Source organism: Mixophyes fleayi, chromosome 3 (assembly GCF_038048845.1).
Source record: "Mixophyes fleayi isolate aMixFle1 chromosome 3, aMixFle1.hap1, whole genome shotgun sequence".
Lineage (NCBI taxonomy): Eukaryota > Metazoa > Chordata > Amphibia > Anura > Limnodynastidae > Mixophyes > Mixophyes fleayi.
Window position 1 is genome coordinate 259,716,143 of NC_134404.1, and position 14,061 is coordinate 259,730,203.

General features: G+C 41.5%; 1 protein-coding gene across 4 annotated transcripts in view; it reads right to left on the bottom strand.

The window, feature by feature from the left end:
* Nucleotides 1-14,061, bottom strand: part of SIPA1L2 (signal induced proliferation associated 1 like 2) — a 364,597-nt gene that overhangs the window by 151,320 nt on the left and 199,216 nt on the right. For all 4 annotated transcript variants that reach the window (XM_075203505.1, XM_075203506.1, XM_075203503.1 and 1 more), the window contains one exon: nucleotides 6,170-6,270. In XM_075203505.1, the coding sequence (XP_075059606.1) occupies nucleotides 6,170-6,270 (101 nt within the window). The remainder of the gene's footprint in view (nucleotides 1-6,169; nucleotides 6,271-14,061) is intronic.

The following is a 14,061-nucleotide window of genomic DNA, read 5'->3' on the forward strand; positions in this document are numbered from 1 at the left end:
CGTGAGTCTGATGTGCGAGTAAAGATTTGGAATAGATGAGGATATCATCTAAATAGACGACCACAAAACCACTCAGGAAGTCTCGGAGAACCTCGTTGATCAAGTCCTGGAACACTGCAGGCGCATTGCTGAGGCCAAACGGCATGACCAGATACTCGTAGTGACCAGAGTGCGTATTGAAAGCCGTCTTCCACTCATCTCCTTCTTTGATACGGATGAGATTATACGCTCCACGAAGGTCGATTTTAGTGAAGACATTAGCCCCTCTTAACTGATCAAACAATACTGAGATGAGCGGAAGGGGATAGGTGTTTTTAATTGTGATAAGATTCAATCCCCAGTAGTCTATACAGGGTCTTAACCCTCCGTCCTTTTTTGATACAAAGAAGCATCCTGCTCCTACGGGAGATTTAGATGGCCTGATAAAGCCTTTCTCCAGTTTTCATCGATATATTCCTGCATGGATTTTGTTTCTGGAGCAGAAAGGGAATACAAACGCCCCTTAGGTAACTTGGAACCAGGAATAAGTTTGATGGCACAGTCAAAGTCACGATGTGGCGGTAAGGTATCAGCAGCCTTCTTGGAGAACACGTCCCAGAACTCATGATACTGTGAGGGAAGCCGCTCCGGAATAGGCTGAATCATGCGCAGAGGCAGTGACAAGCAAGACTGTGTACAATAAGTACTCCACTGGACAATCTCTCCTTTTACCCAGTCTATGACAGGGTTATGACAGGAAAGCCATGGATGGCCCAAGATCAAAGGAACCGACGAACAATTGATCAGGAAGAAGGTGATTGACTCAGAATGGAGAGCTCCGATCTTCAACTGTAGTGGCAGGGTCTCCCAGGAAATCTTGCCACCAGGCAACGGACTTCCGTCTAAGCCACAGACAGTAATAGCAGATTTGAGTTTTACCATCGGAATTCCGGCAGAGCGGGCAAATCCGATATCAAGGAAGTTGCCTGCAGCTCCGCTATCAATGAAGGCCGACAGGTCCACAGAGCGAGCACTGAAGGTGAGCTGTGCAGGGATTAATAGAGCATTTTTCAGGGAGATAATTTGCAGACCTAGGTGAACTTTCCCCTCATTCCCTAGGCATGGTCTTTTCCCGACTTATTTGGGCAGGAACGGGAGAAGTGGCCTTTTATGCTACAGTAGAGACATAGACCTTGCGAACGTCTCCTGTCTCTTTCCTCAGAAGAGAGACGATGTGCTCCTAATTGCATAGGCTCCTCATCATCCATGGAAACAGGAATCAGAACAGATGGAGGAGAAGATGCCTCTTTTTCAGTTTTTCGCTCTTTAATTCTCCTGTCAATTTTAATGGAGAGGTGCATCAGATCCTCCAGTGAGGTAGGAGACGGATATTGCACCAAAGAGTCTTTGATTTGTTCTGACAGGCCTAAACGAAACTGACTGCGTAAGGCAGGGTCATTCCATCCACTATCAGGTACCATTTACGAAATTCCGCGCAGTATTCCTCTGCCGACCGCTGACCTTATTTCAAGGCCCGTAGATGAGCTTCAGCGGAGGCCATTCGATCAGGGTCGTTATACAGTAGATCCAACGCCTCGAAGAAAGCATCTACTGACTGCATGGCAGGACTGGTCTGCGGCAAGGAAAAGGCCCAAGACTGGGGGTCACCCTGTAAGAGGGAAATGATAATCCCGACTCTTTGTTGCTCTGAACCGGAGGAGCGGGGTCTCAACCGGAAATAAAGCTTGTAGCTCTCCCTGAAATTCCGGAACAGGGATCTATTTCCGGTGAAGCGATCCGGTAAATTCATCTTAGGTTCGCAGACGGAACTCGGAGTGGGTTGTGAAGATTTCGCAGCTTCTTCTTGAGTGGACAAACGCTCAGACAATCCCTGGATCATTTGGTACAGAGATTCCACATGACCCGCTAGGGCTTGCGCCGGAGACGGTGAAGTTCCACTTCCTCCCATCTTAACTTCGTCTCCGGAACGTCTATTTTTTAGGCCGGTTATAATGTTAGGAACCCCGCTAGCCGGCACAACACAACCCAGAGTCTACTCTACCAGTCAGGTATTCACTGGAGCCCCTAATGGTGGGGACAGACTGGGCTGCAGACTGGCAGAGGGTCGTGAAGTGTGCACCGGCTAGGGAGAACCCAGGCCAGCGGAGTGGAGTCCAAGCAGAGGTCAGAGGCCGGCAGCAGACAATGGAATCAAGGAACAAGCTAAGGTCAGAGGTCACAAGCAGACAGGGAGGTAAGTATTCAAGCCAGAGGTCAGGGTCACGAAATTCACAAGCAGGGTCCAAATTCAAGCCAAGGGTCATACACGGGTAAGCAGTAACAGGGTCCAATAGACAGGAACAAGCAGGGAGCAGGCTAGCAGACTGGATACAGAACTACAATCGGCAATGAGGCAGCAGACCTCATTGCCTTAAATACCCAGCTGAACCAATCACAGGTTGAACACACTCCTGCAGGTTAATAAAGCAGTAACCAGCAGAGCCAATCAGGGCTTGCCCCTGGCCTGCACTGTTGCAGGCTAATGCCTGTAATTGCCTCCCATAATCAGCCCATATTAATTAGCCCACAGGCTGTAGAATGAACGCTGCGCCCGGCCTCCTCTTATTGCCGGGACGCAGCGCTGAAGCGTCTCCTAGTTGCCCCGGCAACGGCCGGGTTATGGCCGGAAGTGACGTCCCAGTCGCCATAGCGACGGCCGGGACGCGGGTGTGTGAGTCGCGGCGGCTGGGCACCGCCGCGGCTCGTAACATTATGATTCTCAAAGTCAATGTTTCTTTCTTTGTATTCTCCAATTAATAAATCTAAACAGCTGTGTATTCTTCAAATGATTCACATATATATCATTCTGCTCATCAATGACCTTTGCTAACTGGGGAACATGTTCATGCGAAATTTCCTTTTGAATAAGAAGTGTTTTGAAAAAAGATAGATTTTTTCGAAATGCTTGGATTTTTTTGCCATATATTTATTATAAAAAATATTATAACAAAATATTTAAGTTGTTATGATTAGACATTTCACATAGAAATGCAGCATTCCTATAAAAATCTTCTTTCGATAATTCACATTGCTGATTCTGTTCTTCATAAAATTTACCTATCTGATAGCCAACACAGTTTAGAATGATATGGCAAATTCACACTGAATACCTCATCGTCCAACTTTAGCATGTTATGAAACTGACGATGCTATGTTGCATTTGCACGAATATAGTTAACTACTTAGAACTTGATGCAAAGTGTCATTAAAATAGTAGCTTTAGCACAGAGATTTTGAGGATGCAAGATATAATGAAAAGAAATGAGAGCAACTGGATCTATTAATACTTTTTTTTATCTGTGCAACAAACTCTTCATGTTTTCCTGTCATGCACGGTGTACCCAGGGCCGGATTAACCAAAGGGCTTTATGGGCTACAGCCCAGGGGCCTTGGGGGCCCTAGAGATTTTAAAATGTTTTTTTTTATTAAAAAAAACGTTGGCTTTTTCTTCATCGGGTTGGGGGCCAGGGGCAGATTTGCCATCCATACACTGCCTCATGTGTTTTCAGCACATTTTTTTTTATTATTTGTTTTCCGGCGGCGCGGGGGATGGTGGTGGGTGATAGGCGAATCTCTCATATTTAGTTTGACCTGAAGGGGCGGATCCGGCAGCGACGCTGTCCGGGCAGCGAATAAGGAGGCTGCCTGTCACAGAGAGGGGACTGCAGAGGCTCTTGCTTGACTTCCTTAGCTTTGCGCCCAGACGGATGCCTCCTGAAGCTCAGCAGCGCCAGCACAGGTAAGTAGTTAGCAAACTAATCAAAAAAGTGCGTGATAGTGACAGTGAGGGTGTGTGTTGATGTTCCCCGGCTTTTTAAAATGTTATGTTATGATATTTAATGGTCACTTTCTATATAGTGAAATATGAAATCCATGCATAAAATAACACAAGCATAGAAGTTTGGTCGGATTAGATAGATTGCAGGATATACTGATGTTATTGTTACTCATGAACTATTTTGGTCAAACAGCTCAGACATTTTTGGAACACTGATGGTAAAGAGTAAATAGACTGGTGTGACAGCCATTTGGAGAAGTGACAACCACCACAAGGAGGGAAAAGTCAGAGGAAAAGCACAAGGATATATATATATACACATACATACATACATACATACATACATACATACATACACAGTATATATATATATATATATATATATATATATATATATATTGCACTTGACCTGTTATCCAGAAATACAAGTGAGCTTTGTGAATATATTCTCTTCCGCAGGCCTTAGAGCCATGAAATACACTGGGATTGTACTTGGTTAGGGTTAGGCAGATTCATTTGAAGTTGGGGTTCATTCATTTGCAGTTTAGTGGTTCCATGGGGGAGCTTTGAGTAGGTAAGAGCATAGGGTTAGGCTAAAAGAAGGTAGGAATAGGTTAGAGTTAGGTTGTGATGAGGTAGGAGAAGGTTAGGTTTAAGATGTGGTGGAAAAATTAGGGTTAGATTGTGAGAAGGTAGACATGCCCAATACGATATTACTGGGGGGGGGGGGGGGGGGCAATATCGGACTGGGCATAAATTGCTTGACAAATGGGGGCCTCACAGTATCCCCAGCCCAGGGGCCTACAATGTCTTAATCCGGCCCTGGGTGTACCATCTGTACGTACACTCAATAAATTTACCAAATTCAGTCCTATTTCACAACATTTATCTTGAAAGTTGTTGAAGATATCTACTACCTGTGTTCTGCTTGCAACATTGCCCAAAACGAGTAACTCTTCATAGCAAAGAAAATCTTCTGTTATGGCCTGAATGAAGTATAAAACCTGCGCCGAGTTAGTAGTATCAGTTGAGTCATCCAAAGCGACTGAATAATATATATTTCCTGTTTGAGTTTTGCATAAAGTTGTTCTGTTACGTTGAAGGCTAATTCATGCTGCCGATCAGTTATGGTTCTCCTTGAAAGAGGCAGTTGTTTGTACTTTGGAAAGTTATCTGGGTCAACAACTTTGACAATGCATTCTTTCAAGATTTCTACATTATTGAATGCCTCCCCCGAGTATATAAGCTACTTAGCTACTTTATAAGTTGCTACAGTAGCATTATTTCCAGGTCTTATTGCTGCTCGAAACAATTGTCTTTTAATTTCTGCAATACAACCTTTCGTGCCTCTCTTTCTAATTTGAAATATTTGTGGTCCTTATAATGCTGATGAGCATTGAATTTCTTCAATGTTGACATTGCAGTATCACAAAAGCAAGCAAACCATCTTATCTTTAGCAGAAAGAAGAAAATATTGCAATTCCCAATCCTCATTAAAAAATCTGGTTTCTTCGAGTGTTCTCTTGGTCTTCTTTGACATAACGGGCTGTTAATATTGCCTTTGTCGCTCTCTGGCATACATAAAGACTGTCCTAACATGGTCACCCTAGTGAGTCTGTTGACTAGTGATATAAGAGGTTGACAAGAATAAGGATAGCTTTCACAGCTGTTATACACACTCACAACATTCATTTATTATATATACATATTGTAAAGATTCTGTAAACTATATCCATATGCAGTGCTCTGTGATGGAATACATGGCTGTCAGTGCAGGCAAAGGGGACTTGATGGTGGTAAGGACGACAAAGAAAATAAAAAAACTTGCCATTTGGAAAATAGTGGGAAAGTATTTTAATTGCACTTATTTTGTTTGTAATGAGAGTGTTATTTACACTTTAGCAGAAACATATATTTCAAAGATATGTTTGCTGAAGTGGTATGCAAATATAATGTTATAGTGTTGGATATCCAATTTAATAACAGTACTGATGCATAAAAATGATTATTGTATAGTCAATTACACTTACACATCAATTATAAGGTGTAGAACTGATGGAGAATGTAAAAGCAAACAAAAAATACTTCTGTACCAGACAACTGGAAGCTCTCTATATTTATTCTTTCTTGGTTTCTGCTAGAGCATGCTGGGATTTTAGTTTTAAATATCAAGACAACTATATTTTAATAGCATTTATATATTACAATGAAGTACAAGTAGGCAATCAACGAGTGTATTTCAAATTTATACATAGCTGTAGAAATAGCAATGCAATATTGTGCTCTTATTCTTCCTTATACATTGACATTATTTTAAAAAATAATAATTGTAATAGTTGTAATTAAACTTACATGTAAATTCTTGTTTGGTGAGCTCTTGACACTATTTTCTTTTTGCATACCTCTTCCCTTGCAGGAACTGAGTTTTTTATTTGCCGAAATAATACACTGTTCTAGTAAAAAAAAAAAAAATATATATATATTATGGTTAGTAGATTTTTTTCTTTTCAGGTAATCATAAACATAAATAAATATATCAACAAACAAGTTTAAGCTTCCATATGTTTATTATATAGAAAAGAAAAACATAACCCTTTAATACAAAAAATAAATAAAAAATAAAATAAAAAATAGCCTGAATATTATTTAAGGATCAAAATGTAATTCCACACAGGGCTGCACTACCCCCAACATCAGGCGCTACTCATACCGCTTTCAGGTACTTGCACAAGCTGCAAGTGCAGGACAAGGGAGGGGGGGTGGAGTCATAAATTGCATCATTTTGGCCTCACCTCCCAGCTACAAAATGTTACAATCAAAGGCCGGGGTCAAAATTAATTGTGCCATTGAGGCCTCCACCTTAGGATATGGGAGGGGTCCAGGAGAAAGGCCTGTTCTCCTGGGGGTCAGTGAGAACTACAAGAAATTTGTGAATCTTCCGGACATTGCGGGAAAGTAGACAAGTATGTAGGACACACATGCAGAAGACGAGGATAAGACACAGTATTCATGCACACCCTGGACACATTTACATTTAGTTAGATCCCCTTTAAATTCCCCTCAACTATTGTTTTACAGCTTCCTTCTTTAATGTCATTTTCATTTTTCCAGGTATTCTTTTTAACTACATAATATTTCTCCAGTCTTATGTTCAATATTATATGCATCAACCAAGCTCTCATAAATAATAATATAATTATATTTGTTATAATATCTCCCCATACATTAAACATATTAGTCCCCTATTTCTTTAGAATTTGTCCCACTTCCCTTTTTCCCACACTCACTCCTTATTTATTCTAGTTTTATGTAATAAAACAGGAGGTTCCATCAGTTAAATGACAGCTGTTTCAATCATTGTGTTTTAACTGTTACACTTTCAGCCAATTATATACAGTCAGTGAATCTTAAGCCCAAGTAACTCTCCTCCCTTTTGACAAGTTCAGGATCAGAAAGCAGTAGGGCATTTTACAGCAAGCTTGTGCTATTTGACCCACAGTAAATATGTGATAAATTAAGTCTGTATATAAAAATGTACTCAGACATTGTTATTGTTTGTGATTCAGGCTGGCCCTGACTTGCAGTCTGGCTGTATTTAAAATGTATACTGCTATAAACCAATGTGAAAGATAACACTCAATTAACACCCTATTACATGTCTTAATAAAGTACTGGCTTGTCACCATTTTGCCACATTTGCACATGATGATTTCTTTGAATAGAATAATATAATATATATTGCAGAGGAATACAACAAAAACCACCAGAAATATGCAATATCTAACTTGGGGGGGGGGGGGGGGGGAGGTCCTCATATCAAATGATCTATCTGACAGAGTGCTTGTCCGTGGCTTTGTATTATAAAACATCCCTGCATGGAAGCTGCATTATATATTATAACAAAACAGTAATGACAATTCATGCCCAAGTAGATACATGTTCACTGAAATAGCTCAATATGGAGAGCAAAATACACTTTTCTCCCTTTGCTTTAAACCCAGGATTCAGCAACTAAATATCATTTCTGCTAATGACGAATAACAAAGAAAGTGCTGTGATCTGATATTGTATTCAAATTTCTTTGACGGAAATATTACACTTGAAAAAAGTGAGTAAGTATAAGGTATACATTATAGTTTTGACATAATAAATGTTTCACCTCTAAGTAAAGTAGAGGCAACGATGTAGCTACATCTATTTAGATATTAACCAATTCACACAACCTCTACTGCTAAAAGAGGGGTCATTTAGAGTTGGATGCATTTGCACAAAAACATGCACACATGTCCACCTCCAACTGCATCACAATTAATTTATGTTCATGCTTCCATACTGTACTCAGTTCATGCTTCCATACTGTACGGCCTCTTCAGCTGTCACAATTTAGTGAAGTCTCCCTATCAAGCTGCCTGTGCGTCTAGTGAGTCGGGGATGCGGTCTTCTCTGTAATCCTGCTGGGGTAAGTAGTGTCGGGATATACAACATTGTAAAGTAGTACCCAACCCTCCTCTTCAATTCAAGTCATTGTATTTGTTTTCCAAACCTGAGTGTGCATTCACCCGATGTGGTTGCAGCTAAAATAATATTATTATATTATAAATTGAAGTGCACAGCTTTACTTCTGTTGTCATTGACCAGTCTATTGAACAGGAGCTTCCCAGTACCAAAACTGGCAATAGTAGTTCTACCAGTAAAAAAAGAAACAGAGCCCTCCAAAAAAGCTTGAAGATCCTCTCTCAAGGCCAAAACAACAGTTCTTTCAAACTTAAGGAAAACATAATGATCCTCAATTTCATTAAAAATACAACAAAATAGTCAACATCCCACATTCCACTCACATAGAGAAGGAGAGGCTTGGATCATGGACACCTTTTTTTTTTTTTTTTAAAGTTTTATTTTTGAGAAGGTCAATAATGAGCATCAGTCCAAGACAAAATCTGTTACAATCAGGTTATGCATGTTCAGGGACTAATACAATCATTGTATATCATAATAAAAAGAGTTTTGATATTGACCAAGTTTTAACTATAAGAATGGAAGAAAGAAGAGACAGAAAAGAGAGGATAGTCAGAGAAAAGTGGGCAAGATAGATTAGGAGGCGGTGTGGCAGGCCGCCAAAAGAAGAAAAGAAAAAGAAAGCAAAGCAAGAGGTACAAGAGAAGTGGGGGGGGGGGGGAGGCAGGGGGGGCGGGGGATGGTAGCAGGTTGAGGGGGGATATCAAGTGGAATGTTTTAGAGGAGTCATAGAGCAAAAGGAATTTGGATTTGAAAAAATGACATCCACGGCTCCCAGACTTTGTTGAATGATTTAGAGGTATTGCGCAGTATGCATGTCATAAACTCCATTTTGTATGAGTGCCAAACTCTATTAATAATTGTCTGCATAGTAGGCATGGAGGGTTGTTTCCAATTAGTGGCAATTTGACACAGTGCTGCAGAAACTATGTGGTGGAACATTTTTGTTTGATGTTTAGTTGCGGATGGAATCCCAAGTGGGAGAAGGAAAAACCTGGGAGAAATTGGGATGTCAATGTGTAGAATCTGAGACGCAAAGTTCCGTAGTTCCAACCAGAATGGGGTAAGCTTGGGGCATTGCCACAAAATATGGAGGAAGGACCCTTCCGTCGAACATCCTCTCCAACATGAGCTAGATGAGTCCGGAAAGATTTTTTGTAATCTGGTCGGGACCAAGTACCATCGATAAAGAAGCTTATAGGCATTTTCTTTCAGCTTCACACAGATTGAACTAGAGGCCGTGTTGGCTTTTATTTCATCCCAATCTTCCCCATCCAAGGGACCCCCCAGATCCTCCTCCCAGGCTCGCTCATAGGAATCTTGGGTGTCTGAGTCAGGGACTCTCAGCTCTCCATATAGCCGAGATATAAGGCCATTGGTAGAAGATCGCCGGAGGAAAAGTGACTCGAATGAGGTCAAAGGCCTGATTCTTAAAGATGATTTAGTGGTGGAATGAAAATTTCTTAGTTGCAGGTATTGAAAAAAAAAAGTGTTGGGAATATTGAATTTGGTTTTTATGTCTTCGAATGAGGGAAATGAAGCGTCTGTAGTGATATTATTAAGATAGTAAACATCGTTCCTTTTCCAAAATTCAAAGGACGAAACCATACGACCCGGTGGAAAATCTGGGTTATCAAAAAGAGGAACAATTGGACTAGGAGCCGGGGCGAGATTAAACTTTGAGTTTGCTTGGTCCCAGAGAGAGAGCGAATGCGATACAATTGGGTGATAAAGAGCGAACCGAGGACGTTTAGTGCGAGGGAGCCACAGGAGAGAGGAGGCGGAGGAAATACCTAAGCTTTCGGTTTCGATACCCAAACTCTGGAGGAGCCCGGGGAGTTCCATAAAATACATTGGGCAAGTTGCGCTGCCAAGAAATAGTTTTTAAAATTGGGGACTCCCAAACCGCCCTCCCGCGTCGACCTTTGTAGGACAAGGAGACTAACTCTTGGACGTTTTCTACCCCATATGAATTGTGAAGTATAATGTTGCAAAAATTTGAATACATAAGGGGGGATGCGTATGGGAAGGGCTTGAAAAAGATATAATAACCTGGGCAAAATGTTCATTTTGACTGAGTTGATTCACCCTATCCAAGATATGAGGTTTTTACTCCAGGTTTCTAAATCAGATTTAATTTGGGATAGTAGTTTAGGATAGTTAGCTTGGAAAAGCTGACTATATTGTTTAGTTATGTAGACGCCTAAATATTTTATCTTTTTTTGGTGCCATTTGAAGGGGAATTGTTGAGTGAGAGAAGATTTCATGCTATCTGTGAGATAGAAATCCAGAGTTTCTGTTTTTTGAGGATTAATTTTGTATCCAGAGATGTAACTGTAGGTTTTGATGTCTGCGAGAAGGGGGGAAAGAGAAAGAGCGGGATCCGAGAGAGTCAAAAGAACATCGTCAGCATATAATGATATTTTATGTTCGGATTTCCCTGTTTTAACTCCGTGTATCTCCCCGTTAGATCGGATTTTTGCTGCTAATGGTTCAATTAACAGGGCAAAGATTAAAGGGGAAAGTGGGCATCCCTGCCGCGTCCCATTAGAAATTGAAAATGGGGAAGAGGCGACTCCGTTGGCCACTACCGTTGCTCTGGGAGACTGATACAAAGCTAATAGGCCGTCTAAAAACTTACCAGAGAAACCCATTGACCCCAAAACCCTAGACATAAAGGTCCAAGAGATGCGATCAAACGCTTTTTTGTCATCAAGTGCCATGATTAGTGATGGTGATTTACCAGAATGAATAGAATGTATGAGGTCAATAGCCCGTCTGGTGTTGTCTATAGCTTGGCGGCCTGGTATAAATCCGACCTGATCTGGGTGGATCAGGGAGGGGAGAAGGGTGTTCAAGCGGTTAGCTAAAATTTTGGCATAGATCTTGAGGTCCACGTTTAATAAGGATATAGGCCTATAACTGGGACAGGAGGTAGGATCTTTATCAGGTTTTGGTATAACAACGATAGTGGCCAAGGTCGTCGCCTCATTAAAAGGTGAACCCATTAAGATGTTGTTAAAGAAATCTGTCATATGTGGGGCAAGGTCTATGGCAAATTTCTTATAATATTGTGCCGTGAATTCATAGGGGCCTGGGGCCGATGATGATTTCATCATTTTTATCGCTGAAATTGTTTCTATCTGGGTGATATCCGCGTTCAAAAAAGCAGTATCAGTGTCTGAGAGATGTGGTAGTGAGAGAGATAACAGAAAAGATGTAATTTCTGTATCAAGAGATTCGACAGAGGCTGAGGTCTCGGGGAGATTGTATAAAGCTTTGTAATAATCGTGGAATTCTTGAGCGATTTGCACCGGGTCATACATAGGCTGCGAGTTAGGAGAGATTTTTTGAGTTTTGTAATCTGTCCTCGAGATTTTTTCTGCCGCAGTTTGTTAGCGAGCATAGTGTCAGCTTTGTCAGCCTTTTCATAATATTGCTGATTTAATTTTTTGAGAGTATTCGCTGCTCTACGAGAAAGAATTGCATTTAACTGACCTCTTACTGCAGAAATTTGTGTGAGTAATGTAGTGGATGGGTGAAGTTTATGTTGATCAAGAAGGGAGGTTAGTTTGGTCTCAAGGGAGAGAATTTCTTGAGATGCTAATTTTCTAGCTGCCGACGTTTTACTTATCAATCTACCTCAAATGGTAGCCTTATGGGCTTCCCATATAATGCCTGGGGCTATTTCCTCTGAAGTATTTAATTCAAAATATTCTTTGATTGCGTCCTTAATTTCTTGATGAGTCGATTGGGCCAACAGGATGGAGTCGTCAAGACGCCAACAACGAGAACGTGGAGCTAATTTTATTAAATCAAGAGTGATATGTACTCCGGCGTGGTCTGTCCAGGTAAGCAGGGAGATTCCTGCGTCTAATATTGTTTGGGTGAGGGGATGAGAGACAAATATCATGTCTATGCGGGAGTAACTACCGTGTGGGGCAGAGTAATGTGTAAAGTCTTTTGCATCAGCGTTTTTCAGGCGCCAGGTGTCATGTAGCGCTAAATTGCGTATACATGTTAATAAGGACTGGGAGTCTTTTGAGGGAGTGGGAGGAGATTTTTGGCTGGAAGAACCAGAGGACTTGTCCAGTGTTGGGTGTAAAATGGTGTTAAAATCTCCAGCGAGGATTATATGACCCTGTGCAAGGCGCCCAATGCGATTAAACACATCTGTGAAAAGGAGCTTTGGCCCTGATTTGGTGCATAAAGAGAGATAAGTGTGACTTGCTCAGAACGGAGTGTTCCTATTAGAATCAAGTAACGTCCCTCTGGATCAGAATATGATTTGGTTAGGAGGAAGGGGACTCTGTTGTGTATTAGAATAGCTACTCCACGTTTCTTGCAATCCGCAGAGGCAAAAAACGTTTGAGTATAAAGCTTACTTTGGAGACGAGTATGCTGTCCTGTGAGATGGGTCTCCTGAAGGAAAACTATATCGGCTCCATCTCTCCTGCAGGCTCCCAAGACCACCGCACGCTTAGTAGGGGAGTTCAGGCCCTTGACATTAATCGACAGCACCTTGAGCGCCATGGGTGTTCTAGATGGTGTAAATCCTACGTAATATCAGCAAGAAATTTTTTAGAACATAAACAAATTGGGAACAGAAATAAACATCAGTCCACTTGGTGATTTGAGAGAGGGAAGGGGAGCAAGGAAAGAAGCCACAGGTAAGAGAAAGAAGAGAGGAGAGATGAGAAAAAAGAGGCCTAAATAGGCCATAACCCTCAGAGAGGAAAGCCCCTGATAGGGCTATCATAGAAATAACACAATGAAATGTGGGGGGTGGTAAATTTAGTAAGGTATTAGTTGGCCATATGAGGGGCCGTGAAAGACTGTCCAGCTGAGTTGGCTGGTGTAGCTAGAACATTATTGTAGTGAGTAATTGACCAGAGGGGAGGGGCGGTAACAATTTTTAAATTGGAGAGCGAAAATTTAGGAAAATAAAGGAAGGATGAAAAGGGAGAGAAACAAACAAAAAACAACACAACAACACAATCTATGATGTAGCGTCAAATCTGTAACAATGACAACGACATTACTAACTGATGGTGCCAAGTCAGGGTACCAACAATACTGTTATGCCCCTGAATTCTAAGTCCCATAAGGGGAAATGATCTATAAGCTATAGATAACTTGGTGCAAAAGAAAAGAAAGAAAAACAATAGTGTTCGTGTAACATAGGAGGACACATGGTAATCAGCGTGTGAGAACCTGAGTCCCAAGTGAAGGAGAATGGATCCTCTTAGAGGCCTTCAAAAGTTCACGGTCAGTCTGGAGCCGCGGGAGATCTTGCAGGCCGTCGTTCCACCGTTGTCCAGTCAGGAGGTGGTGCTGAATCAGATCTTGAGGGATTACTACGTGTTGCAGAAGGGGTGGGATCTGGAAGAATCTTGAGTTTAGCAAGGATTTCTTGCCCTTGAGATAAGGATTTGGCATATAGGATAGAGTTCCCTGCAAACACTTGTAGCTGGAATGGAAATCCCCATCTATATCTGAAGTTGTGTTGACGGAGTATTCGAGTCACAGGCTGTAAATCTCTGCGTTTCTGGATAGTGGATGGAGCCAGATCTTGAAATATCTGAAGTTGCATATCTTGAAAGTTGATCGTATCTTTGGACCTAACTGCGTTAAGTATTTTTTCTTTTGTTTGGTAATAATGAAGACGTACAATGATGTCTCGCGGCCTTTGATCAGCAGTTGGTTTAGCTCTGAGAGCTCGATGTGCA